Source organism: Phodopus roborovskii, unplaced genomic scaffold (assembly GCF_943737965.1).
Source record: "Phodopus roborovskii unplaced genomic scaffold, PHOROB, whole genome shotgun sequence".
NCBI classification, from domain to species: domain Eukaryota; kingdom Metazoa; phylum Chordata; class Mammalia; order Rodentia; family Cricetidae; genus Phodopus; species Phodopus roborovskii.
In genome coordinates this window covers 13104980-13131935 of record NW_026125295.1, presented here as the reverse complement: position 1 = coordinate 13131935, position 26956 = coordinate 13104980, and the positions used below count along the sequence as shown (strand labels likewise).

The 26956-nt window shown below is 53.8% G+C and overlaps 2 protein-coding genes across 2 annotated transcripts in view; both read left to right on the top strand.

The window, feature by feature from the left end:
* The window catches only part of Celsr3 (cadherin EGF LAG seven-pass G-type receptor 3), a 37993-nt gene extending 16069 nt beyond the window's left edge, over positions 1–21924 (top strand). The window contains exons 21-55 of the mRNA XM_051203928.1: positions 172–343; positions 895–1062; positions 1287–1413; positions 1508–1714; positions 1929–2103; positions 2305–2417; positions 2810–2889; positions 3355–3481; positions 3962–4078; positions 4182–4330; positions 4565–4674; positions 5013–5171; positions 5862–6062; positions 6758–7649; positions 9726–9732; positions 13332–13483; positions 13560–13699; positions 13856–13966; positions 14480–14628; positions 14749–14913; positions 15001–15153; positions 15468–15550; positions 15628–15775; positions 16025–16138; positions 16386–16463; positions 16769–16864; positions 16947–17053; positions 17212–17281; positions 18408–18500; positions 18617–18721; positions 19115–19207; positions 20142–20315; positions 20477–20531; positions 21289–21428; positions 21656–21924. Of these exons, the coding sequence (XP_051059885.1) occupies positions 172–343; positions 895–1062; positions 1287–1413; positions 1508–1714; positions 1929–2103; positions 2305–2417; positions 2810–2889; positions 3355–3481; positions 3962–4078; positions 4182–4330; positions 4565–4674; positions 5013–5171; positions 5862–6062; positions 6758–7649; positions 9726–9732; positions 13332–13483; positions 13560–13699; positions 13856–13966; positions 14480–14628; positions 14749–14913; positions 15001–15153; positions 15468–15550; positions 15628–15775; positions 16025–16138; positions 16386–16463; positions 16769–16864; positions 16947–17053; positions 17212–17281; positions 18408–18500; positions 18617–18721; positions 19115–19207; positions 20142–20315; positions 20477–20531; positions 21289–21428; positions 21656–21670 (5045 nt within the window). The 3' untranslated portion in view covers positions 21671–21924. The remainder of the gene's footprint in view (positions 1–171; positions 344–894; positions 1063–1286; positions 1414–1507; positions 1715–1928; positions 2104–2304; positions 2418–2809; positions 2890–3354; positions 3482–3961; positions 4079–4181; positions 4331–4564; positions 4675–5012; positions 5172–5861; positions 6063–6757; positions 7650–9725; positions 9733–13331; positions 13484–13559; positions 13700–13855; positions 13967–14479; positions 14629–14748; positions 14914–15000; positions 15154–15467; positions 15551–15627; positions 15776–16024; positions 16139–16385; positions 16464–16768; positions 16865–16946; positions 17054–17211; positions 17282–18407; positions 18501–18616; positions 18722–19114; positions 19208–20141; positions 20316–20476; positions 20532–21288; positions 21429–21655) is intronic.
* Positions 21925–23485: 1561 nt separating this feature from the next.
* Tmem89 (transmembrane protein 89) lies at positions 23486–24483 on the top strand. Its single transcript, XM_051173717.1, has 2 exons — positions 23486–23899; positions 24287–24483. Exons 1-2 carry the CDS (start codon positions 23606–23608, stop codon positions 24470–24472), a joined length of 480 nt encoding a protein of 159 aa, XP_051029674.1. The 5' UTR covers positions 23486–23605; the 3' UTR covers positions 24473–24483.
* The last annotated feature ends 2473 nt before the right edge of the window (positions 24484–26956 follow it).

The following is a 26956-nucleotide window of genomic DNA, read 5'->3' as shown; positions in this document are numbered from 1 at the left end:
CCAGCTTCACCACCGTTCCCACGTTCCCCCCATGGCCCCTGCATGCCCTACTCCCCAATCCTGGACTTGTGTAGAATAGATCTCTGTGCTTGACGCTGGGTTGGGTTCAGAGCTAGGTCTGTGGGTGCTCGTGGTAAGAAATCACCGTGACTCCTTCCTGTCCCTTGGCAGTTCTTCCCACAAGGAGCAACACAGAAAACACCACAGCCTCAAGTGTGGTGCCCTCACCAGCCCCTCTGGAGCCTGAGCCTGAGCCTGGGACGCCCATTGTCATTCTCCTGGTGTACCGCACCTTGGGAGGGCTTCTCCCTGCCCAGTTCCAGGCAGAGCGCCGGGGCGCCAGGTACCAGGCATACACCTGCTCCTAGTCCCCCTCAAGCCAGAGGGCTTTGTGAGCTTCTACCCAGCCCAGCACGCCTTCCCTCTGTGGGCAGGCAGATGAGCAGGTCCACAGGTAAACAGACAATCCTGTGTACAGGTCCAGGGAGCCTGCCTGAACCAAGTTCCATAGGAATTCTCTTTGGCTATAGAGAGCAGCAGAGAGGATCATCACACACACACAGCGATCCAGGTGCAGATAGGCCAGCGGACTGATAGAGGAAGGCATAGACAGGTTGGTTAGGGACGTCAGATGGAGATGGGAAAAGGGAGAGAGGGCTTGAGGCTGACAGTTACAGGCCATTCTGGAGCTGTTCAGGCCTCAGAGCCCAGTCTAGACAGTGAGTCTGAAGCCCCTGGCAGCCCAGCAGAGGCTGGACAGTGTTCTCAGAAATAGCTTGTGTTCTGGAGGTATCCCAGACCCTGGTCAGTCATGGAAAGTGGTTTGAAGACAGGGAGAGGTGGGCAGTTGGTCTTTGGTCAACAGTGTCTGAGACAAGATGGGTATCTCCTCAGGCTCCCCCAGAACCCTGTAATGAACTCCCCGGTGGTCAGCGTGGCTGTTTTCCGTGGACGCAACTTCCTAAGGGGTGTTCTGGTATCTCCAATCAACCTTGAGTTCCGTCTACTACAGACAGCAAATCGGAGCAAGGCGATCTGTGTGCAGTGGGACCCACCTGGCCCGTGAGGACCCCACTCTGGAAATTTTTTGTCCCTGTTCACTTCTGGGAGGGGTCCCAGCCTGTCCTTGAGACCCCTATCTATGACACTGTGCAGTTAGGCCCTTGAGGAATGCTTTTCCCCAACTCTCGGCACCCTCTCCCTCCCCCACCGTCACAAACCTCTGCCTGCAATGGGACACATCCTGGATGGAAAGGTAGATGTAACTCTCCTCTCTCTGGATATAGGGCAGACCAACATGGTATGTGGACAGCAAGGGACTGCGAGCTGGTACACAGGAACGGATCCCATGCACGGTGTCGCTGTAGCCGGACAGGCACTTTTGGTGTCCTTATGGATGCTTCTCCCCGTGAGGTAGAGTTGTGTTCAGTGACCCAGCCAAGTGGGAAGTCAAAAGGGCTGGGAGACTCTCTACCCAGCATCCCAGTGACCATCCTTAACTCCACAGCGGCTAGAGGGAGACCTAGAGCTTCTGGCGGTGTTTACTCATGTGGTCGTGGCCGTGTCTGTGACTGCACTGGTACTGACTGCGGCTGTCCTGCTGAGCCTGCGCAGCCTCAAGTCCAATGTGCGTGGGATCCATGCCAATGTGGCAGCTGCCCTGGGAGTAGCAGAGCTCCTCTTCCTGCTGGGAATCCACAGGACCCACAACCAGGTGCAGGGTCTGGGCCAGGGGAACTGTGTGCCAGTGACTCCCCCTTTCCCGGGAAAGCCTGGGCCAAAGCACAGGATTTAAGATCGCCCCAGTTGAGGTCCTGGTTTGGGACAGGATACTGGCTGGAAGTAAATGCTGTTGTTAGGAACGTACACGGAAAGCAGATGCCTGGGCAGGAGGGATGCTGACAGCAGTCTCTTGGCCCTGCCTCCAGCTGGTGTGCACTGCAGTCGCCATCCTCCTACACTACTTCTTCCTCAGTACCTTCGCGTGGCTCCTGGTGCAGGGCCTACACCTCTACCGAATGCAGGTTGAGCCTCGAAATGTGGATCGTGGTGCCATGCGCTTCTACCATGCCCTGGGCTGGGGCGTCCCTGCTGTGTTGTTGGGTGAGGTCTTACCCACTCGGGCCTGTGATCCCCAACCTCCGCCCATCATATGGTCCCCCAGCCCTGTCACGATGTCTCAACCTTTGTCCCCATGTCACCTGCTCAGGGAGGATCCTGTTTGTATTTATCCTGTTTCCTTCTCATACTAGGGGGTCAGAATTAGACCACACCTCTTTGGTCCTACCTCTTCTCTTTCCAAAGGCCTTGCTGTTGGGCTGGATCCAGATGGCTATGGGAACCCTGACTTCTGCTGGATCTCCATCCATGAGCCTCTTATCTGGAGTTTTGCTGGCCCTATCGTCCTTGTCATTATGGTGAGTGGCTCTCAGCGCTTCATTCTCTGGAAGTGAGTGATGAAGCGCTGGTACACGGGCATCCTGGACTGCTTCTGTCTCATGCCTGGGCACAGATGAACTCCCACTCAGCTTCCCGGGATGTGGGGGGGGAGCATTTGGGTCAAAGACTTGGCTATCCCTCCTGGTTCTGTCTCCATTTCTCTCTGTCGCTATCACAACCCTTCTCGGCTTCTTGCCTTCCCCTCTCTGACTCTCATGTGACTTTTCAGCTCTTCTGTCTCTTTCTAAGTCATGCTCCCCTCCCCCCTCACATTTTCTCTCTCTCCACGTTTGGGCTTGTGGTCTTGGTCTCTTTCTGTTTCTTACTGTCTCTGTCTCTTTCTCCCCACTCCACCTGACTGTGGGTGTAGATGAATGGGACCATGTTTCTCCTCGCTGCCCGCACATCCTGCTCCACAGGGCAGAGGGAGGCCAAGAAGACCTCTGTGCTGTGAGTTGGCTAGTTGAGGGAAGTAGGGGTCCTCAAGATGGCAGACTCCTCCTGGGTGGGGTTTGGTGGAGGCTGGGCTCCAGATTCTGCATGAAGGAAAGCCATTCCCGCCTTGGCCTGTGGTCCCTCTCCGGTCCTTTTGCCATATTCTGGCCTCACATGTGCTTCCCCTCTGTTGTCTCCAAATCCCCTGGATCTCCCAGGGTTCTTCCATGACCCGAGTGATTCACTTCACCCACCTTTACATGTCTGCCTATCTTCTGTTGTCTCTCGTGGGTCCCTTGTCTTTCCCATATCTTTCGTGGCTCCCTGACGCTCTCCTGGTTCTTCGTGTGACTGCTCATTTCCTTAGTCCCCCCGAGACTTGTATGTTTCTTTATGTCCCCTGTGTGTCTTCCTGTGTCCCCCTGCGCAAGCCCTGCTTGACCCTGGCATATCCTCTTATGCCCTCCCATGTCCTTACAGCAGGACCCTGCGCAGCTCCTTTCTGCTCCTTCTGCTGGTCAGTGCCTCCTGGCTCTTTGGCCTCCTGGCAGTCAACCACAGCGTACTGGCCTTTCACTACCTCCATGCAGGACTCTGTGGCCTCCAGGTACCTCGGGTGACCCTCACCCATCTTAGAACCTGGTAGGACTTCAGCAGCCTAGCCCTGGGGGGTGGCATTGCCACCAGATTTCCCCAACTGAATGACTGTGACTGTGTTAACACTAAACCAGACATTGACCCTGGCTACTGACCCCAGGCCTAGAGCTGACACCGGCTAGCCACTGAGATCAGGCTAGCTGCTGGCCCTGGGCTGACCTTCACCAACACTGCAGCTTCTGACCCCTTGCTGATCATACTAGCGTTGACTCCAGCCCCACTGCCATTATTAGTCCTGGGACTTTCCCTGCCTTCCTGCTCCTCCCTTCCTTGGACTCACTGACTCACGCTGACCTGTGACACTGCTACTCCCTTCTTTGCTGACCCACAGAGACCTGCATTGGTCCCTGACAGATGCCCTACCGTCTGTATTCTGAGCTTATGGCCTCTGATCTCTCAGTGACCTTCACTGACCCTTCCCGACCCACAGGGCCTGGCTGTACTTCTGCTCTTCTGTGTCCTGAATGCCGATGCTCGGGCTGCTTGGACACCGGCCTGCCTAAGCAAGAAGGCAGCTCCTGAGGAGACCAGGCCAGCCCCTGGGACGGTGAGACTACTAGGGCTGGAAGTGGGGGGCGGGAGCCCTAGGGTGCCTGGGTCTGAGGCTTCTTCAGAGCTAGCTCACACCCCTGCGCAACCGCCTCCCTCAGGGGTCTGGGGCCTACAACAACACGGCCCTCTTTGAGGAGAGCGGCCTTATCCGTATCACTCTTGGCGCCTCCACCGTCTCTTCAGTGAGCAGTGCCCGCTCCGGCAGGGCCCAGGACCAGGACAGTCAGCGGGGCCGCAGCTACCTCAGGTGAGCGACCGTCTATGCCTTAGTCTAGTCCCACTTCACCAAGGGTTGACCTTATCAGATCCCAGGGAGGATGGCTCCCTGGAACTCCGCTGCTGCCCTGCCCAAATGTCTTCTGATAAATACCCAGAAGCACCCTCAGCCATTCCACACACAGCAAGCCATGCACTCGAAGGCTCCACAGCTACCAAAGCACCGTGTCACGGTCTCCTCTGATGAAGGGTTCTGCATTTCCAGGGACAATGTTCTGGTTCGACGTGGCTCGACTGCTGACCACACTGAGCACAGCCTCCAGGCTCATGCTGGCCCCACTGACCTGGATGTGGCTATGTTCCATCGAGATGCTGGTGGAGTTGGAGCCCTGGGCCAGGGAGGAGGGGGACGGAGGGTGTTTTTATGGTCTGCCTTCTACCTCAAACTAGGGGCAGTGACTAACCGGGTGAAACAAGCTCTCAGGTCACTACCTCAGAAGGGACCTACCCATCCCTGCTCCTCCAAACCTACTCCTGACCTAGTTCACCCCTGGTTAACTCAAGCCCTTCTGTTTCTACCCCCTACTCCAAGCTCCATCTAGGCCCCCACCTTAATCCCCTTGCTGCCTTGCTTGTCCACCTCCAGACCCTTCTCTGGGGACCTTCCCTCGAGTCTCCTGCCACCTCACCTTCCTTCTGTCTTTCCACCGTAGGTGCTGACTCTGACTCTGACAGTGACCTGTCCTTGGAGGAGGAGAGGAGTCTGTCCATCCCGTCTTCAGAAAGTGAGGACAATGGTCGGACACGAGGGCGTTTCCAACGTCCGCTCCGCAGGGCAGCCCAGAGTGAAAGGCTCCTTGCCCACCCCAAAGGTGATAGGAATACACCGATTCCATGGGTGATCAAGGGACTCCTATATTTCACCTAGATGTGATATAGGGACCTTACTATCTCCTTGGGATTCCTGAGCCTGACCCACTGGGACCTAGGTACCATTCCCATGCAGATTTCTAGGAGCAACCTGGGCAATGGTAGTGAGATCAGACGTGTTACTTGTCGTCCCTTCAGCTGCCAGGTATCCAGTCCCTGTGAGTTGGGATTTATCTTGATCTTCCTAACCTCAGCCATCAAACTCCCATCTGATTTATACCCTTCTAGCTAAGGATGAAGGCTCTGCAGTAAACCTTCCTTCAGTGGCTCCACTGATCTGAGAAGGAACACCCTCCTGTTCCTGTTTCTTTTAAAAAATATTTTGTGTGTGTGTGTGTGTAGGTGTGTATGCCAACAGTATTCGTGTGTAGGTCACAGGACAACTTGTGGGAGCCAGTTCTCTCTACCATGTGGTCCTGGGAATCAAATATAGTCTAACAGGCTTGGTGGCAAAGTGCTTTTAGGCTTTTAGTTGCTAAGCCATCTCACCAGCTCTCCCTTTCCTATTTCTCAGTGAGGACAGCCAGGGCTTGAAGAGTCGTTAGGTCCAGAGGTCACTGAGTCTGCATCACAAGTGTTAGGAAACACTGGAGTCAAGCCAGAGGCTCCTGTAACCTGCTCTGGCTTCACAGATATGGATGGCAATGACCTCCTGTCCTACTGGCCAGCCCTGGGAGAGTGTGAGGCAGCACCATGTGCTCTGCAGGCATGGGGCTCTGAAAGGCGCCTTGGACTAGACACCAACAAAGATGCAGCCAACAACAACCAGCCAGACCTGGCCTTGACCAGTGGAGATGAAACCTCCCTAGGCCGAGCCCAGCGGCAGAGGAAAGGTATGACCTTTCCTAACCCTTTGGCCTCACTGCAGGAGTACTGAGGGCTGCTTGGGCCCAGACCGCTATGGGAATTCAGCTTCCGGGTCCCCAGTGGGGAGATCATCTTGTTGTGCTCTGACGGGCTCCTGCTCCTCAACCCTGCTTCATGGTCCCCAGAGACTACCTGATCCATGGAGTCCCTGCCCCCTCCATATCCTGGCTTGTACCCCTGGACCCTCAGAACCCATCTTCCCTCTGCTTCTCCATCCCCACTCAGTTGGCAAAACCACAGAAGCTGTTAAACCATGGAGTCCAGAGCTCCTGCTGTGGTGTGGAAGGTCTTCGCCTCTTACTCTGGCTGTGGAAGTCCCTGAGGTTGTCTTGTGCTGGTCCTTGCACAAGCACAAGAGGTTTTTGCTCTTGGTTTTGCATCACAGGAACACTGGAGACTGTTCCTGCTTCAACCCAGGGAATCCCTACCCTTTTGACCCAGGCAGTATTTCCAGAGTTACCCTGCTTCTGACTTCTTGGGAGTCTGCCCTGACCCTGCACCATGCCTGCCCTAGCTTGACCCTCAGGATTGTTGTCTCCTACTCTGACTCTTGTTCCACTCTAAGACCTCTGGAGTTGCCTCTATCCTTAGTTCTGTTACAAGATCCCAGGAACTGGGACTTCCTGCTCTGTGATATAACTTGTCCCCAATTCTTCCACAGGCATCCTGAAGAATAGGTTGCAATACCCATTGGTGCCCCAGACTCGAGGCACTCCTGAGCTGTCCTGGTGCCGTGCGGCTACCTTGGGCCACCGTGCTATGCCAGCTGCCTCCTATGGTCGCATCTATGCAGGTGGGGGCACAGGTAGCCTTTCACAGCCAGCCAGCCGCTACTCTTCTCGAGAACAGCTGGACTTGCTCCTAAGGCGACAGCTGAGCCGAGAGAGACTAGAGGAAGTTCCAGTTCCTGCCCCTGTTTTGCATCCCCTGAGCAGGCCAGGCTCCCAGGAACACCTGGATGCTGTACCAGCCCGCCTAGAGCCCAGAGATCGGGGCAGCACCCTACCACGGAGGCAGCCACCCCGGGACTACCCTGGCACTATGGCTGGACGCTATGGGTCACGGGATGCACTGGACTTAGGGGCGCCCAGAGAATGGTTGAGCACACTGCCCCCACCCCGCCGCAACTGGGACCTTGACCCTCAGCACCCACCTCTGCCCCTGTCTCCACAGCGGCAACTCTCAAGGGACCCCCTCTTGCCATCTCGACCCCTGGACTCTCTGTCTAGGGTCTCGAACTCTCGGGAGCAGCTGGACCAGGTGCCTAGTCGGCATCCCTCACGAGAGGCCCTTGGACCAGCCCCACAGCTTCTCAGAGCCAGGGAGGACCCTGCCAGTGGCCCTAGCCATGGCCCCTCCACGGAGCAGCTGGACATTCTCTCCTCTATCCTTGCTTCCTTCAACTCCTCAGCCCTCTCCTCTGTGCAGTCCTCAAGCACACCCTCGGGCCCTCATACCACTGCCACGCCTTCTGCCACAGCCTCTGCACTTGGGCCTTCCACACCTCGCTCAGCCACATCCCATAGCATCTCAGAGTTGTCACCAGATTCAGAGTAAGCAGGGCCCAGACACTTGTTCACACTCTTGTCAGCTTGGAGCAGCTTCCCCATATGTCCATCCCTGGGTCCCACTGTGGAATGAATTTGGAGTTAACTCAGACATGGGCTACCTCAGACTCAGCACAGCCAGGAGACCATATGTTAGGAACAATTTTAGAAAAAATGGGAACAGGACTAGCTGGAACTTGTGATCTGTATAGTTAGAGCCAGCTTCCCCACCCTGACATCCAAGAAAAGTCATCCCAGAGGCTGGAACTAGTGGAGGGGATAGGCAGGAGTCAGGGCACCAAAGTACAAAATAACCTGGCATTTCATGAGGCAATGAGAGGAATCTTTGTTCAGTTGGCCCTGCCTAAGAGGTCATATGGAATACTAGCATATTAGCCAGATTGAGCGATAACTGAGAATAAATCATTCACTCATAGCTGTATCCCATCAGCATGCAACTGCTCCCATCTGTGGGCACTGTGGGACCAGGCATAGTACCACTCAGGTGCCTGTACAGCATCTGTGGGGTTGAGGATGTCAGAGACACCCAGAATCCAAGAAGGAACGGGGGGAGCAGAGAAGAGCTGTTGCCAGACCCAGAGAAAACAGGGCACAGCCAGGGAGCTGCCAGGTCTTACAAGCCAATAGGAGAAACTGCCAGGTCAAGCTCTGGATGAGAAATGACTGTGAGAGAGGTGGGCCTCTGGGGATGGGGCAGGGGACCAAGAGGGCTGTGAAGAGGACAGAGAGGGAGGACGCAGGGGCTTAGGGGCCTGGAGTTCTAGGGGAAGGGTGAGAAAGGATGACCCACTCAGGGCCCCTGCAGTCTAGCATTGGGGTCTGCAGAAGTGCCAGGGGATTGAGTAGGGACTCAGGCTTTAAAGTCTCAAGAGTCTGAGTTTGGGCTCTCTCTCTATGACCTTGGCATAGTAGCTACACAGTAGCCCTTCCTCTGTGAAGTTAGTTTGTAGAAACCAACTCCTTGAAACGTGGAGGTTTGTGATATATCTGTCTTCCAGATGCTTTGTGTAGTATATGCATAGAAGATGGCCTGCTAAACACTGAGGCCTAGGCAGTTACTCGCTAATGAGTCTAGGTAGTGGAGGTCTACATGGACATTTGGAGGACTCAGAATCCAGGAGTGGGCATGGAGGGGCTGAGGGCTGAGAGGCAAAGCTCTCCTAGCCATAGCCTTCTGTTTCCATATTCAACCCAACAGAGTTCCCAGAAGCGAAGGTCACTCCTGAGGGACTGGCCAGCAGAGGAGCCACCAGGGACAGCAGAGGATTTGGGCTGATGGAAGACAGAGACTTCAGGACTGATCCCAAGGCCTTCTTCAGACCTGCCCCTCAACTCAGTGCAGTGCAGTATGGAGGCCCCCATGCACATCTGTGAGCATGAGTGTGACAGGTGCAGGGGGCAGGGGCTGGAGGGAGGACTTTTATACGTTTTGTACCTTTGTAACCAGAGAGATATGCTTATGTTATTTTTCAGCTTCTCCGTCTCCCAGGGGTCTGAGACTGGGCTGGAATGGGGGAGGGGATGGGAGAAGATGCAGTAGGCCTCATTTGGGTCCTTAGCAAACCATCTGTTCTTTTCTTTCATCCACCCACCCCCCACCCCTCCTCCACCCCGCATTGATCGGTACACTGTTGGGGCCCAGAATGCAAATTTGATCTTTGTATCTCCTCTGATGCCCTATAGGCCAGACTCCTGAGGGCCTTGGTTGGTCTTGGACAGAGAGGTCCTCCCACCCCCTCCCGAGGGCTCTCTTGTGCCACTAACCCTGTGGATGGTTATTAGTGGAGTCCCTGCCACTTACTGCCTTAAGACCTAGGACTGCTGCTGTGGGTGCTGGGAGAGCAGCAGGAGTCATGTTTACAGACCAAGGCTTCCCATTCTCCCTTAGGGAGAAACTTGGGCCTCTAATCAGACACTCCTATCAGGGGGTGGGTGGAGGGGACCTTCCTCTGTCCCCGCTCTTCCCCCTGCCTGAGCAGCAGTCGTCTGTGGTGCCATTGTTCACTCCCCCTGAGGGAAGAGTGGGAGGGTGAACGAAGGGAGCGGAAACAGGGAACCCAGACCCAGAGTGTAGGTGCCACAGTCCCCACTGTTTACAGGGCCCTTCCTCCCTGGCACCTGGCTGTGGCAGTGACTGTCCCACCTTCTGTCCCCCTTACAGAGGGGAGAATGACTGTCAGGACCCTGTTCACAAGATTCTCTTTTGTTATTTGTCTGATGTCCACGACTGGGGACTTTAAATCTTTGTTACTTTGTTTACAGGTCAAGATTACTTTTTTTTTTTTTTAAAGTGTGGGTTTTATTTGGTGTCTACAACTTAAAACATTGAATCTCCACACTTGGTTTACAGTTGAGAATGTTTCCCCATTTGTTTACAAGTGAAAGGTAGGAAAATTGGGAGAGGGGCTTAGAAGACTTACCTGTGATGTCCCGGACCTGGCCATCTTCAGGGGGGCTTCTAACCCTGACCTTTCCCAGGTCAAAGGTCAGCTGTATCTTCTGTTCACCAGCACACCCTGAAGGAGGCTCAGGGCTGCGGTTCTGTGCCCACCTCTGCCCGGCACATACACATGGGAGGCAGTTTCTGAGATTCAAAACTCCTACTTCACTGCCTGTGCCAAATCCCACAGCCGGGTCCCTAGCTCAGCTTACCCAGACTGACCTGACCTCTGCCCTTGAAGGGCTCAGTGGCCTGTGGGTGGGAGAGGGTCCTTGCTATGTCCCTGGCTCTGTAGATGCCTGTCTCTGGGGTCTCCCTCCAGCACAGTGGCTCTCTTTCCTGTCTGTGTATATTGTTCCGTGAAGCCGCGCTCTGTTTTGGGAATAAACTTCTATAGAAAACACTCGTTCCTCTTTCTATTTCAGATGTAGGATGGTTGCTATGAATGAGTCACCCAGAATAACCCTTGGAGGAATTCATACCCTCCTCTCTCCAAAATATCCAGTTATTTTTAGCCCATTTCATGGCAGACTTGGATCAGGTTCTTATTTCTTTCTGAAATATGGCCTCTCACCTTGTGATTGGAGACTGAAGTTAGGGCACAGGAGCTGGGCAAGAGAAGCCTCCTTCTGGGTGAGACAGTATCGTATGGGCTGCCTTATATCCAGAGCCTGAGGCATTGGTGGCCCTGCCAAACCTAGGAGTTGCCTGTCCAGCATGTGCCTTACCCAGCCACACCCTGGCCAGCACTGGTCTTTCTGACTTGGATCTGGCTTGAAACCTGAAGGCTCAGAGGAGCCTTCCCTTCCCTTCCCAGATCACTGTCTGGGATGGGCTTGCAAAGTGGAAAGGGACCCTCCAGCTCCATTTCTGGTCTAGGCAGCCAGAATTGAAAGGGAAGCCAGCAGTGGTGCCAAATGCTTTGGGTCACGCCTTTAATCCCACACTCAGGAGGCTGAAGCAGGTGGGTCTCTGATCTACAGAGAGAGTTCGAGAACAGCCAGGGCTACAAGGAGAAACCTTGTCTTGGGGGGGGGGGTAGGCGGGAGGCCTTGAGGCCCATTGTGCCAGGTCTCAGAGGGGAAGCCTGAGGGTGGTGCTCACAGCTTGGTGGTCCCTGAGAGTCCCTACAGACCCGGATCTCCCACAGTTGAGATTGGGACCCCTGCTTACACATATAGGCATCCAGGTTAATCAAGGATTTCTCCCTGCACTACGGGGACCCTTTACAAAGCCGAGCATAAGATCAGGCCCATCCACCCAGGGGCATAGAGGCACAATACTGGCACACAGGTCCTTTGTTCCAGTCCTCCAGCTCCAGGCAGCTGGTTGGCTAGCAACTCGAGTTGCGAGGGAGGACTTAAGCTAGGCCGCTGGGACGGAAGGAGTTAAATCTTCCTTCTCCTGACTCACCCCGCCCCGATAGTATGACTTAGGTTCCACCCTAGAATTCTCATTGGTCTGAGCGTGCACATCCTGGCGGTGGAGCGTGATGCCGGCCTCGTTCCCGGCCTGGCGCCTCCTTCCCGCCGGTAGTGGCTTCCCGCTAGAGCTGTCAGAACAGCGGTGCTCGAGCTACCTGAGCGCAATGGGGCTGTCTGATGGGTCCGGTGAGTTACAGGGCGCCGCCCGAATTCCGCGTGTCCACGAAGTGTTAGTAGTCCCGTGACTCCCGGCCTAGGTCAGTGCTGAAAGGGAACCGCCAAATTCCCAGCAGGCATTTCCCGCGTGCACAGCCTCATTTTACCGCCTTGCCGATTTTCCGCAGGTGGTTGTCCATCAGCAGGGAAGGATGGGGGCGGGATCCGCCGCGACCCTAGCTCTTAAGGAGTGCACCGAAAGTCCCTGGATTGCTAATAAGGGGGCCGCAGGGAGGTTGCTCTCTGCCAAGGAGTCCAGGCCCAGGAGGTGTGCCGGCTGGGCGCCTTGGGACCGGGAGACAGACCGGTGCAAGACAGGCTCTAGCCGGGCCGTGGACCGTCTGCGGCCAGAGTCCGCGTGGTTATGAGCACTCTGGCTCTGAGGGCCTTTGTACCATCCCAAAGGGCGGTACCAAGGATCAAGGCTCCGCCCCCCAGGCGCGTGCTGTCTGGTAAGGGGAGGGAGCCCTTTAAGAAGACTTGAGTGATCTCGAAGGAGGGGAGAGGATCCTCTGAGATCTCTGCAAGTCAGCGGTGCAGAGAACTTCGGAGGATCTTTCTTGCACCTGCTCTGCCTCCTCCTCCAACTTGGGACACCCAGGCTAGAGGCTCTTCCCAGGTGAGTTCCTACCCCTCTGGTGGGATCCTCTCCCCTTGGTTAGATAGCTGCTTCCACATCAGAATCAACGGCAGAGAACTTTCCCAAAATGCTAGTTCTCCCTTCAGATTTACCCCCCTCTCAAAATACATTCGCAGAGGAGAACTGAGTTCCATATGGAGTGCCCCCCAGCTCAGTTTCTTCTGAGGGAACTCCCCAGGTGAGACCTTTCCCCCTTCCCGTATTTGCTGGTAAAGTCTGTCTCCCATGGTCCGGTCAGTCATGAGAGTGAGAGGTCCCTCCAAGGTAGGTGAGAGGTTCACCCCCAGGTCAGAACTTGCCTGGCAGGTGATGGCTCTCTGGGCAACGTTCCCTGTAGGTTGGATTGGCTTCTGAAAGCTCTTGTTTCCAGGTGAATTTTCCCTACTTCAAATGGGAGTCTGTCTCTGGAGGTGAGAGCTTGGACCCTGGAGCTAGGTGGGCCCTGTCCTGAAACTTAGGGGGTCAGTTGCTAACCGATCTTTGGTTTGCTAAGTCCTTTCTCTGAACATGCTCTCTGCCAGCCAGCAAGGCAGCAAGGCAGGGACTGGATAGGAATTGATTCAGGGAGGACAAGGGGCTGAGAGGTAGGGGTAGGAGGTGCAGCCAGTCTGAACCTGGACCCAGACCTGTACTTGGACTTGAAGCGGTGCTTGGGGTTGGGCAGCCACACCTGAGCTGGATGTGTAGGTCATGCTCATCCTACTCTCCCTCCCTCCTGGAGAGACTTTGGCCCAGAAAGAGGTTTCCAGCAGCCAAAGTTCAGGTACTGCCCCTGTCTGGGTGTGGGCACTGGGCCCTCAGAGACCAGCAGGGTTGGATCTACCCTTGATCTTCGGGCCTGGAAAACTCAGGTATGTGACTCTGTGATCCCAGGTGTTGGAAAGGTCGGAATAAGGGAGCCCTCATTGAACCTCTGTGGTCTCACCTCTCTAGACCACGGAGCACAGCAGACACAGGCACTCCTGTCTGCAACGCAAGAAATGGAGCTCCAGAGGCGGGACTACCATGTAGAGAGGCCATTGCTGAACCAGGGGCAGCTAGAGGATCTGGGGCACTGGGGCCCAGCGCCCAAGACCCACCAGTGGCGAACTTGGTTTCGGTAATGATGAGGGTCAAGGTCTGGGGTGTTCTGGCAGGGCCCAGTCCTGTCCCTAACAGACTCTTCATGTCCCCAGGTGCTCCCGTGCTCGGGCCCATGCTCTCCTGATCCATCATGTCCCAATCTTGGGCTGGTTACCCCGCTATCCTGTGCGTGACTGGCTCCTGGGTGATCTCTTGTCTGGCCTGAGTGTGGCCATCATGCAGCTTCCACAGGGTGAGCTACCTTCAACAGCCTGGACTGCGAGCTCTATGGTCTGTGAAACGCCAAACCAGGAACCTTGGAACTATGGCCCCTAAACCCAGAGCTTGGATTCCCCTACCTTTTTGAGACCCTGTTCTCCAAGTCTGCATTGCAACCTTCTGCCTCCAGGCTTGGCCTACGCCCTCCTGGCGGGATTGCCTCCCATGTTTGGCCTGTACAGTTCTTTCTACCCCGTCTTCATCTATTTCCTATTTGGTACCTCTCGACACATCTCTGTGGGTAAGTGGAGTCAGGTCTAGCTTTGCATACAGGTGTCCTCTGTGGAGGGGAGGGGCAGGCTGGAGAAAAGGGCAGTGTGGATGCTCCATCACTAAGAGAATAGCATATGGACCACCCCGAGAAGTATTAGGAGACTAACTGTAGAGATTACAGGTTCAGGATGTCTCAAAGCCCTGGCTTCAGGGTGAAGGAGGCAGTCCTTGGGGCCTGGAAGTTCCTAGAGGCCTGTCCATAGCCCTTTTCCTGCTCTCAGAGAACATGGTGTCTCAGGACACTCGTGAGACAGGGTGGGGAGATGGGGGTCAACGTTACTGGCTCCCCTTAGGAGCACGTGAGTTCATGGTTCGCTTTTAACCTTGGTCATGTCCAACCAGTACTGCCTCCATTTGTATAACTGTAGACCAAGGATGTGTTCAGAATGGGATGTCTGTTGGCTTCTTTTAATTAAGACCAGGGTTCCAGAGCAGGACAGCCTCCTCCTCCCTTCAGACCTGCCCTGTCCTGCCCCTTCAGGGACCTTTGCTGTAATGTCTGTGATGGTGGGCGGTGTGACAGAATCCTTGACTGCAGATGATGCCTTCCTGCAAAGCTTGAATGCCACAGTTGATGATGCCCGAGTGCAGGTGGCCTACACACTCAGTTTCCTGGTTGGCCTCTTCCAGGTACGGAGCAGCCAACCCTTGGTGTCTGGCTTACCCTGTGTCCTCTCAGTTTGTCTGTCCCCTCTGACCCCACTTACCTTATGAATTCTGCCTCCCTGACTTTCCCTGACCACCCAACAGGTGGGACTGGGCCTGGTACACTTTGGCTTCGTGGTCACGTACCTGTCAGAGCCTCTGGTCCGCAGCTACACCACAGCTGCGTCAGTGCAGGTCCTCGTCTCCCAGCTCAAGTATGTGTTTGGCATCAAACTCAACAGTCACTCTGGGCCACTGTCCGTTATCTATGTGAGTGAGGGTGGGGGCAAGGGCGGGTAGGCGTGTTGTGCCCAGTGCATGACCTCGAATGCTGGCTATAACACCACCTCTCCTCAGACAGTGCTGGAGGTCTGCGCCAATCTGCCCAACACTGTGCCTGGCACTGTGGTCACAGCGCTTGTAGCAGGCGTGGTACTTGTCATGGTGAAGCTGTTGAATGAAAAGCTGAAGCGACATCTGCCTCTGCCCATACCTGGGGAACTACTCACGGTTGGTTCGATGCCAGGGAATGGATGGCGGACAGAGGGTAGATCTGGCCAGTGAGTAACCTCAAGGCATTCAAGGGCCAGATGGAGTGAGCGTGGCCAGTGTTCCTAGGTGTGGTGGGGAAGCTGCATCAGAAAGCCCTCCACTGGCTTCTTACCACCCTTGATAGCCTGTCCCGTCCTCAGGTGACAACGTGTGCCCTCCACCCTCTCCACAACTTCATTCCTCAGAAAAAGATTTTATCCCCCATAATGCTTTACCCTTCTCTAATGATACTGCCAGAACCTCCCTCCCCTAATTCTGTCCTGTCCCCACAGCTCATTGGGGCCACCGGTATTTCCTATGGTGCAAAACTGAATGAGAGATTCCACATAGAGGTGGTAGGCAACATCACCACAGGGTAAGCGCTGGTCTTGTCAGGGAGGTGGGGCAGCTAGAGGCAGGGCCGTACCCTGACCTCACAGCTCTTCCTCCCAGGCTGATACCCCCAGTGCTACCCAAGACAGAGTTGTTTGCAACACTTGTGGGAAATGCCTTTGCCATTGCTGTGGTAGGCTTCGCCATTGCCATCTCACTTGGGAAGATTTTTGCCCTGAGGCATGGCTACCGCGTGGACAGTAACCAGGTCTGTGATGTGGGTCCTGTAGGGGCAGGCAGGTGTACACGGGCCCAAATGATAGGAGTGAAACTGAGAAAGATCAGGCTAGACTTGAGAATGACTGAAGGTGGGAGGATAGGATGTTTGGGACAACATCCCAATTGGGGGCCATTGAGTGGGAATGGGTGTTGGGAGTGTCAGCCTAGACATGCCAGGAGAGTGACCTGGCATCCCTGGCAAGACTTCTAACACCCCCTCCTCCCCCCTCCTCCCCAGGAGCTGGTGGCCCTTGGCCTCAGTAACCTCATTGGCGGCTTCTTCCAGTGTTTCCCTGTGAGCTGCTCCATGTCTCGGAGCCTGGTACAGGAAGGCACCGGGGGCAACACGCAGGTGGGCCTCAGGTGTGAGCATGCAATTGTGGGCAGATGCCCATCTGGAGCCTCAGGTGTGAGCATGCATGTGTGGGCAGATGTCCACCTGGGGCCTCAGGTGTGAGCATGCATGTGTGGGCAGATGTCCACCTGGGGCCTCAGGGGTGAGCATGCATGTGTGGCCGTGTCTATCGGGTGTGCATGCTGTTCTGCCGGGGTGGTCCCACCCCTCCTCATCTTCACCCCTGCTAACTCCCACCCTGTAGGTTGCTGGAGCCGTATCTTCCCTTTTCATTCTCCTCATTATCCTCAAACTTGGGGAACTCTTCCGAGACCTGCCCAAGGTGAGCCTCTACCCATCCCAGCCAGCCTTCGGGGCTTGTGCTAGTTAGTCCAGGCCCAGATCAACCAGTCTAAGTCCCATGCAAGGGGCTCAAAGATACAAGGTTGAGTTCTTGGGGATACAATCTGGAATTAGAGGTTAAAGGTTAGAGCTTTCTAATTAGCTCCGTGGGGTTAAGGTTGGTGTGGGTTGTAGGCTGGCCTCTGCCCAAGTGCTTGACCAGTCTGAGTGGGTCATGCCTGGGTGGTAGAGGCTGTCAGCCTCTAGGAACCTCTCAGCCACCCTGTGACATCCTCCCTGCCCCAGGCCGTCCTGGCAGCCGTTATTATTGTGAATCTAAAGGGCATGATGAAGCAGTTCTCTGACATCTGCTCTCTGTGGAAGGCAAATCGAGTGGACCTGGTGAGAACCTTGGGAGCCCAGGACTGGGCTTTGGGGCCTTTGGTGCCAATGGACCCTTTGACCTCTGCCCTTCTGTTATCAGCTAATCTGGCTGGTGACCTTTGTGGCCACCATCCTGCTGAACCTGGACATTGGCCTGGCAGTTTCCATAGTATTCTCCCTGCTGCTCGTGGTGATCCGAATGCAGCTGTGAGTCAACCATTTCTGATACTCCCAATTCCAGCTTGGTGAGGGAGTAAGTTTTACACTGGCTCTCCACAACTTTCCTTACATCTCTAGGGACACCCCAAGTTCCTCATTCCCCTCTCATGGCTTTTTTTTTTGCCTCCCCCCAACTCTCTCCTCAGGCCCCATTACTCTATCCTGGGGCAGGTGCCAGATACGGATATTTATAGAGACGTGGCAGAATACTCAGGGGTGAGTGGCAGGGCTAAATGGGAGGTGGAGCAGACAAGACAAATGGGCCCTTTTTATTCCCTTCCACATGGACAAGAACCCTGGGGGATGGACTGGGAAAATGGCTCAGTGGATAAACTGTTTGCTATACAAACATGAAGACCTCAATTTGGATCCCCAGCACCCATATACAATGCCAGGCGTGGCAGCATGCATGTCTGTAACTCCAGTGCTTGGAAGGCAATGGCAGGATGATCTTTGGGGCCCACTGGCCAGCTAGTTTAGCCAACTGGTAAGCTCTGGGTTTAGTAAGAGACCTGTTCTCAAAGGTGAAGAGCTACACAGGAAGACAGCCAATGTCTTCCCATGCAAGGTGCACGCACCCTGTTCAGAGCATGAGTGGATGAATCAGTCTTGAAGCCAGAGGTACACACTACACTGTAGAGTACGTCTGGGTCAAAAGATAGGAATAGCAGGGAGGGGGCACAGGATGTAGGGAGGTTGTTTCCTGGTCTGCTCAGTGGGAACACAAAGCCCCCCACTGCTAGTTTGTTTAAAAGCCCCATGCCATGTATGTCATCAGAACAAAGACTGTGTGAGCATCTAGAATAAAATAAGCCCTGTCACTTTGTCCTGGAGCCTTGGAGGCAAATTCAGTACGATTAGGCAGAATAAAGAGCAGAATGAGGGGTCTAGGTGTGGGAGAAGACATAAGGGGAGCGGCCAGCTGCATGTAGCGGGAAGGCAGCCCATGTGGTACAGGCCCGAACGCCCAGGAGAGGCTTGGGCTGTGCATGGAACAAGGCGAGAACTGGGGAAGGTGTGAGTGGAATGACAAACTTAAGTGACAGCTTAGGGTGGCTCTTCTATCTGCATACAGAAAGGATGGGCGACTCAGGAACCTGGGTGGGAGGTGCTGAGAGCTGAACCACAGAACCTGGTGAAAGACAGGAGAGTTGGGAGGGACCGGACTTTGGCAGCACAGGGAGCCAGGGTGATGTAGCTAGGCTTATGGCCCAGACTCCTGGGAGGGTATATGGGCCACAGACTGGGGGCAGAGGGTAGCAGGCTCTCTAAGAGGAACGCTGAGTAAGAGGATGCAGTAGAGGCAAAGAAGACTCACCACCCCAACTCCACCTCATCTCAGGTCAACGAGGTCGCTGGAGTGAAGGTCTTCCGCTCCTCGGCCACCATCTACTTTGCCAATGCCGAGCTCTACAGTGACTCACTGAAGCAGAAGGTGAGGTGGGCTCCCCTGCTTGGTGTGTGGGGTGGGTCTGCTTGGTGTGTGGGGTGGGTCTGGATACCCTGCCTCTCCCCAGAGTACCCAAACCCTACCTCTGACTTTGCCTCTAGTGCGGTGTGGATGTTGACCACCTCATCTCCCAGAAAAAGAAACGAATCAGAAAGCAGGAAATGAAGATGAAGCGAATGCAGAAAGCCAAGAAGTCCCAGAAACAGGTGGAATTCCCCCTTAGCAGCTCCCTCCTGGCCCAGCCCTACTGTGGACCCAACCCTGTCCCCAGCCATTTCGTGATCCTTTGGCCCTTCTCCCAGTCTAGTCCTTGTCCCGTTATCTCACTTTTATTCACGTCTCTTTGTCCCTCCCCTTTCTCCCTCAGTTCTCCAGGGACCCTGTTTTTGCCCCTGGCAGGGCAGGACAAGCACTAGAGACATTATGTGCCTCTGTGTTAGCCACAGTGTGAACCACAGCAGGTCCCCTTCTTTGTTAGGACATCTTGGGCCTGCAGCCTAGGTCCTATTGTGGCTCCTTGCCCAATGCCAGAGGTCTAGCTGGCATGGTTGTCATATGGCACTTGGGATGGCTTTCTCATTGTCCCTTGTCCCTCCCAGGCTGCCTCTTCCAAGATCTCCTCAGTTTCAGTCAATGTCAACACCACCTTCGAAGACATCAAGAGCAATGACGTGGAGGGCGATGAGGTCAAGGTGAGGCTCCAGATGGGAGCAGGGGCCGGCCAAGGACTGCAAAGATGCTCACACACATGGTGCATGAGAAAGCTATGACCTGCTCCTGTGGGTTTGAAGGTGTTGGGCTGATGATGGGAGGAATGGGGTGTTAGCTCAGGCACTGCAGGAAGACCCTGTGATACCAAATTCTCCTCTGGCTCTTGTCAATAATCCCACACTGACCTAGATGAAGACCTTGAATTTATAGATGTAACAAGCCCCACAGTCTGTGCTCATGGGTAGGGTAGAGGAAAGGGCTTGAGAACACTGGGAAAATCTAGGGGTTAAGAGGGAAGCCAAGTCCAACCAGAGATTCAGACAGCTCAGGGTATACGGTGTGTAAGATGAGTATGGGTACATGAAAGCTTGTGGCCATCTTGTCTGTCTCTAGCTCCCTATCCACTCCACCCTGTTTGGATAAGGATGGGACGTGATCTCCCAGAACACTCTTTTCTTTCTTTCTTTGAATTTATTATTATTATTATTATTATTTTACATATCGATCCCAGTTCCCTCTCCCTCCCATCCTCCCATGCCCTCCGACCCCCCTTCCTATCCCATTCCCCACCCACTCCTCTGACAGTGGAAACAGGATGTATTCCTGGTGCATGAAAGGACTTTGGGAGCACATTCCCCATGGAAGGATACTCCCTTAACTCTTCTTGTTTCTTTATTAAGCTTTGGCCCAGGAAGTAACAAAGCAGTTTGTGCATGTTGGAGTATGCTTTTCTGTGTCCCTCCATGTCCCTCCTGTGTTTATAGATCCACATTTCCCTCCTATCAGCCTATGTCTGTGTCCTTATGTGTCCCATGCACACCTTCATATATGTATTTTTACATGCATTTATAGTTTCGGCCTGACTCTCTGTGCCCCTGTATACAATGCGTTCTATCATGGATGGATCCCCTGCAGGTGCACCAAAGGGAGGAGCTGGAGGATACAGTCACCAGCAATCAAGATGTCAAGGCCCCTACCATGAACACACTGAAGTCCCTGGGCCTGCCCCAGCCAGGCTTCCATACCCTCATCCTAGACCTGAGCACTCTCTCCTTTGTGGACACCGTGTGCATTAAGACCCTGAAGAATGTAAGGGGCTGTGGTCAGGCTGGGACCCTCAAGCCTTCATGCTGACCCCAGCACTCACCTTGGGCCTTCTGAATCCCACCCCAAACCAAGCCCTCTGAGGTCCACCACTAAATCTTGCCCAATCGCTGCCTCTCTAAGGCTAGCCCTCTTTGTTGCTGCAGATTTTCCGCGACTTCCGGGAGATTGAGGTGGAAGTGTACATCGCAGCCTGTTACAGTGAGTCGCGTGGGAACAGCAATAACAATCCAGGCAGAGATGGGACTCTCTGATCAAGGAGTTTGTCAGACAGCACAAGGAAAAAAATCTTTTTCTGGAATTGCAGGTCTTGGGAGAGAGGAATCAAGAGTCAGGAGTAGGGCTAGGGAGATGGCTCAGTGGGTAAGTGCTGAGCTCAGATGCTTTAGTGCTGCCCACATACGAGGACCCAAGTTCAAATCCCCAGCACCATGTAAAATAAGCCAGAAATATCTAAGCATCCCTATAATGCAAAACTTTAGTGGGTAGAGACAGATGATTCCCAGGAACTATCTAGTTAGCCAGCCTAGCCAAGATGGAATGTTGGGTTTTGTTAGAAACCCTGACTCAAGAGAATAAGGTTGAGACATAAGAACAGAACATCTAACATGCTGCTATATCCTCTGAGTGTAAGCAACACACACACACACACACACACACACACACACACACACACACAGGAATATAGACATACACACAGACAAACACACATACACACACAGGAATATAGACATACACACAGACAAACACACATACACACACACATACACACATAGACAAACGCAGACATACACACACCAACACATATACATAGAAATATAGATATACACACACAAGACATAGGAGTGACTGGGTTTCTAGCTGTAAGTAGCCTCAGGGGTAGCAGGGTTCAGAATCCTGGGTGCCTGGGGACTGGGTCTCTAATGTACCAAGTATCAGAACCTCCTCTTGCCTACAGGTCCTGTGGTCACCCAGCTTGAGGCCGGAAACTTCTTTGGTGATGATATCACTAAGCAGCATCTTTTTGTCTCTGTCCATGATGCTGTGACCTTTGCCCTCCACCACCGGAAGAAGTCTGGCCCTAAGAGCCCTGCTTTGGTAAGCTAACTCTGGCCCACTGAGCAGTTTTGTTAATCTGTTGCTTAACCCCACCCTGACCCCAACTCCAGAAAGTCTGCGCCATTGCCCAGGGCTCTGGTCACACTGAACCCTCCTTCCTGGGAGAAAGTTGTTTGTGTGTGAAGGGTAAGGGTTGTTGTCTCAGAAGCTGGAGTTCATATATGTCCTTTGGAAACTAACTGGAACTTCTTCTCCTGCCCACACAGGCCACCAAACTCTGACTTTGCTGCTGGAGATTGCCTACCTCTGGAGGTTGTGACAGGTCACCCTCATGAAACTCCTGCCTCTGGGTCACCTCCAGGTGCCACCCAGGACTCCATTCCATGTACATGCACATATAATTCATGGATGGATGCCTTGGAACTCAGTGCAGTGCTGCAGGCCTGGGGCAGGGTATTGCAGTCAGGCTGGCCTTGGCTGGGTGCTGGAAGGGAGCTGATGGTTTTACAGCTCCGGGAATAAATGTGTCTGTCCACCTTCAGGCTCTGCTGTGGCATGGTCAGGGTGTTGCTGGGGTATCGCCCTCAGCTCAGACTCCCAAAAGGTCCTATAGACCTTAGGTAGACATAACTGGGGTGTACGAGTCAGAGAGGTCAGGCCAGGCTGAGAGCATGTAGGGCAGGGTAGCTGTGGGGCCCAGGCTGGGTTGGGGTTTTACAATCTCAAGGCTCTCTTCAGTTTCACAAGACAGCCCTTTAGTTCAAATGGAGTCAAAACTGTAGCTCAGGCCAGGTGGTGATGGTGGCACACGCCTTTAATCCCAGCGCTAGGGAGGCAGAGACAGGTGGATCTCTGTGAGTTTGAGGCCAGCCTGGTCTACAGATCGAGTTCCAGGACAGACTCCAAAGCCACAGAGAAAGAAACCTTGTCTTAAAAAAAAAAAACAAACAACAGCAACAAAAAACCCATAGCTCGAGACTAAGCCATTCTCAGGGGTCACCTGGTAAGAGGCAAGGCAGAGTTGGTGCTTCTGGGGGATATAGAGTGAACCCCTAAGCCCCCAAGCTAGAGAACAGAGCCGTTCACAGGGTCTGCTGCTGGGTTTAAGAAGTAGTGTTAGGAATTGCTTAGTCATAGAGCTAGACGGTAGGACGGGCAGAACACCATGAGTGTTGGTCTTATGGGCCACTGGTCCTATGGTGGGAAGGATGGGGCAGTGGGCTCCTGGTCGGTGAGGCAACAACACCCTCCCGAATTGCCTGGAGAGTTGGAAATGGCTAGAACAATGCAATGTCCACATCACCTGCCCAGAACATGACATTCACTATTCATCAGGTACATTCCAGGTGCCAAGCTCAGGGCTAGGCACTGGGCAAGTTCCCAACAGTAGACCAAGGCTCCTGCCCTCCAAATCACCCAGGCACCCTTGCCTGTCCCTGTTTTTATCATGGCATTTGCCATGCCTGGCACCATAGTGTTTACAAGCTGTCTCTGCTCCCGCCAAACCCTTAGCTCAGGAAGGCAGAGCTTTTTGGTCCGTTCTGCCATGCTACATTCAGTAAATATTGTTTGAATGAAGACTTGGAGCCAGAGGAGGACGTCCAAGCAGGAACTTGTCAGGCTGGCCTTGGTTGGGTGCTAGGAGGAAGCTGGTGTGTTCTTATAAAATGAGAATAAAGATAAATGTAGCCAGCAATGCTCGATAGAAAATAATTAGAGGGGTGCTGGCAATGCATGAAGGTGACTTTCTAGACGGGACACCATGCTCCCAAAACAAGAGTATTGTGGGGGTCTGGGTGAGGCAGGGCAGCAGCCAGAAGGGACCTTCGAGGAAGCCTCACAGTCTCAAGTGCTTGTTGAGCTGGGCCGGTAGCTCCCCTGCACTGCTTTACCAGCCTGGCAGTTGCTAGCCCAGGAGAGAACATTGAACCTTAAAGGCCGTAGGCATGGGGTGCTTAGATTAGGGAGGGATGATAGGTGGGTTGGAGGCCAGCATGTAAGAAGTGTTCCTTTCATACCTGGTCAACCCAGAAGAGTAGGACCCAGGCTCTAGACCTGCATCATTTTCTCAGCTCCCACATCCCGGTCAAACTATATTGTGAAAGGTATGCCCCTAGCTAGAACCTGCTGCCTCGGAGTGGGGCCGGCTCTTGGGGGAGGGGTGTTTGCCCGTTGCCAAGGCACCTGGGTTCCGGCCTCTCACAGTGACCACAGCCATGCTGTACTCACTGTTCTTCGCGCCATCACTGTCCCTGCTGGTGATGCCTGTCCCTAGCCATGCCTGGTCACGGCCCCTCTGGTACCAGGTGGGGCTGGACTTGCAGCCCTGGGGCTGCCAGCCAAACAGCCTGGAGAGCTGCGGGAGCAGCCTGGGCTGCCCTGGTTACTGGATGGCCCTGGGAGGAAATCGCATCTACCCTGTGGCTGGGATCACAGTCACGACCACCATGATGCTGGTCATCAGCCGCGTGATGCTGCACCGGTGGCGGTCTCAGGTCACCAAGGGTCAGGTGAGAACAGCTCTCTACCGTCCCTGCTTCTGCTCATGCCCCGTGGGCCATGTCTTCCTGTCAGCCTGGCCTAGAGCCTTGTGGGCCTCCTGCCTGCCCTTGCCCCCACTCCTATGCCCTATCCTCGCATTTCTATGGAACCCGTATCTGTTCCCAATCCATCCTTAGCCATTCCTCAGGGCCAGTACTCGGACCCACCTGCCTGCATCTAGTACTCCATTCTTCCTTCAACCCCCATGGGCCCCGGGACTACTTACCCCTACTAGATCCACAGTGCCTCGGTCCCTGTCTCCCAGGCTCTTTGTTGCCACCCCATACCCCTTCTCTCCAGCTCCATTGCTGCTACCCCTGGCCTCTGCCACTCTGACTCTGATCTTATACTCTCAGCTCCCACAGGTGACTTCCAGCTCCTGCAGACACTGGAAACGGCAGGCGGCTGTCTCAGACCGCACCCTGGTCCTCAGGGTCCTTCACATGCTGGATGCCATCCTGCACCACATTGAGGGCCACCTGCAGCGCCTGGCTTCCCAGCAACAAATTCAAATAAAAGGGACTCCCGCCCAGTCTGGGTGACCCAATCTACACTTCTCTTTTTCTGATTGTCAGCTGGGGTGGGGAACAGCCCAAGGCCCTATGCTGGGGTGCCGACCTGTATATCTGTAGGGCTGTCTAGATCCTTCCACTGTTAGAGGAAGTGCTTGTGGAAGCTGTGGTACCCAGGTAGCGCCCACTCCCTTGTTTCAGGTCTGCCCTTGTCCACCTCAGGGAGGTGGATGACTAAACTCAGGACCCACCCCCCAGGAAGCAGCGGGCTCTGGCTCCTTCCATAGCTCTGCAAGTCTCTCTCCAAGGGGTTCACTGCACCAGATCGCTACTACTTAGACCCTCGACTGCTACTCGGCCTCCCAACTCTAACCCCATCCTCACTCCCAGCTCAGGCCCCTAGAGCCCCAACCTAAGGCCAATCAGGTATCCCTAGCTGCCTTTGTGTGGCAACTTCAGGCATTCTGTGGTGCCCAAGAGGCTCTAAGGACCCTGGAACAAGAGTAAGGGTGGGCCCACTTCTTTCCTCCTTTTCCCTCCACGGTCGAGCCAGATTGAATGGGTCCCAGGGGATCGCCATTTTTAGAATGCCTCCTTGGCTGTCCTGGAACTCACTCTGTAGACCAGGCTGGCCTCGAACTCACAGAGATCCGCCTGCCTCTGCCTCCCAAGTGCTGGAATTACAGGTGTGCACCATCACTGCCTGACTAAAAAATTCAATTTTTAAAAACAGGATAACCCATTTATAGTTTGGGTGAGTTTTTTTCATACTGAGACTAGGAAGATAATTTAGCCTTCTCTCTAACATGGAAATTTAAATTGTGTTTGAATTGTTCATTGTTTAGGAAAGTTATTTTGTTTTTCCTAACTCACTATTGACGGTGTTGCATAAATGTTACATGAGGGTTGCTGGTAGTGTTATTCTTAAATTGTGTGTGTGTGCAAAGGTAAGCATGTGAAGGCCGGAGGTCAATGTTGGGTAACTTCCTCCATTGTTCTCCATCTGACATTTGACATGTTGGAAGCCAGCTTTGGAGGGATCTAAGTGCAAAAGGGCAGAGACCCCAAGTCAACAAAGTTAGGGCATCTTACGTTGATTGATTTATTTTGAGTGTGTGTGTGTTTTGTGTGTACGCATGCGAGCTTACAAGTACATGTTTACATGGTGTGTACATGTGATAGAGAACAGCTTGCCAAAGTCCCTTCTCTCCTTCTATCGTGTGGATACCAGGGGTCAAACTCAGGTCATCAGGCCTAATTGGAAACCCCTATACCCAGCAAGCCATCTTGCCTGTCCATAGGTTATCCTAATTTTGCAGGTTTCCACAACAACCTGTCCCTATGGGCCCTTCTCAAGGTCTGAAAGTGAAGGACATTGAAGACGAAGCTTCATCTGCCTCTTGGGAGGTTTCCCTCTGTATCCCACAGGATTTAGTGGGCACTCCTGCTGGATGGCGCTTCACAATGGCTCTCCAGGCCCTACACAGCAGACCTGGCCCCGCCTTCACCTGTTGCTGATAAAAGTGGTTCACAACACACTTACTCCGATTACTGATTCAGGCAACACTGGCCAGCTGTGGTCTGGGGCCTTAAGGATGGCTGCAGGAGCCAGAGGAGAGGGAGCGCGCTCCAGGCTGGACAAGCACGTACAAGCAAGTGCTGGAGACCCAGATCTCAACCTGGGCCCCATCTACTCTGATCTCAAGGGGAAGAAAGTGCTGAGGAGAGCAGGAAAGGGTAATACCCATTAGTGGCTCCTAGAGGGGTGTGGTAGGCAGAAAAATGGCCCCCAAAGGCATCCATGTCCTATTTCCTGAGGCAGTGTGTGGCAGAAAGAATTTTACAGATGAATTTAAAGAGAAGGGTCTTAAATTAGGGAGTTTATAATGGATAATTTTGCTGGGCCCAATGTAAGGAAAGAAAGAAAAAAAAAAAAAAAAAACAAACCCAACAAACAAACGATGAGGTGGGCAGAAGACAGCAATTCAGAGTAAGAGAGTTCTTTTCTCCTGTACGGGGCGGCCAAAGAATTCTGGAGCATTGGAATCCATACCCCTATGTCTCAAGTCGGCAGGATCTGCTGTCTCAATGAACACTGTAGCATCCAGGAGAGAGTGTACTGGTAAATTTCAGTAGCTCTCAGCTGTTTCCAAGTCTCTCGCCCCAGCTCCACCCCACAAACTGAAGTAGCTTCCCAGGTGCAGGGAGTTTAAAGAAACAATACTTTTTCCCATCCTCTTCCATGTCAGCCATTTAAAGTGGGCTTTTTTCCACGTCACTGACTGGCCTCAGAAACCACGAAACAAAAATTTCAATGAGCATGCAAAATAGAGTATGTGCTTTGGAAAGAGCATGGGACAGGGGTGTGGGCTCATGCCTACAATTCCAGCATCTGGAAAGCCACACACAAGTGCTACCAACTCTTTACAAGCAGAAGTCAGCAACCCTTAAGGACCAACAGCATTACATTTAATATCCAGGATGCCAGTTCTGGGAATATTGATACCAGATTCA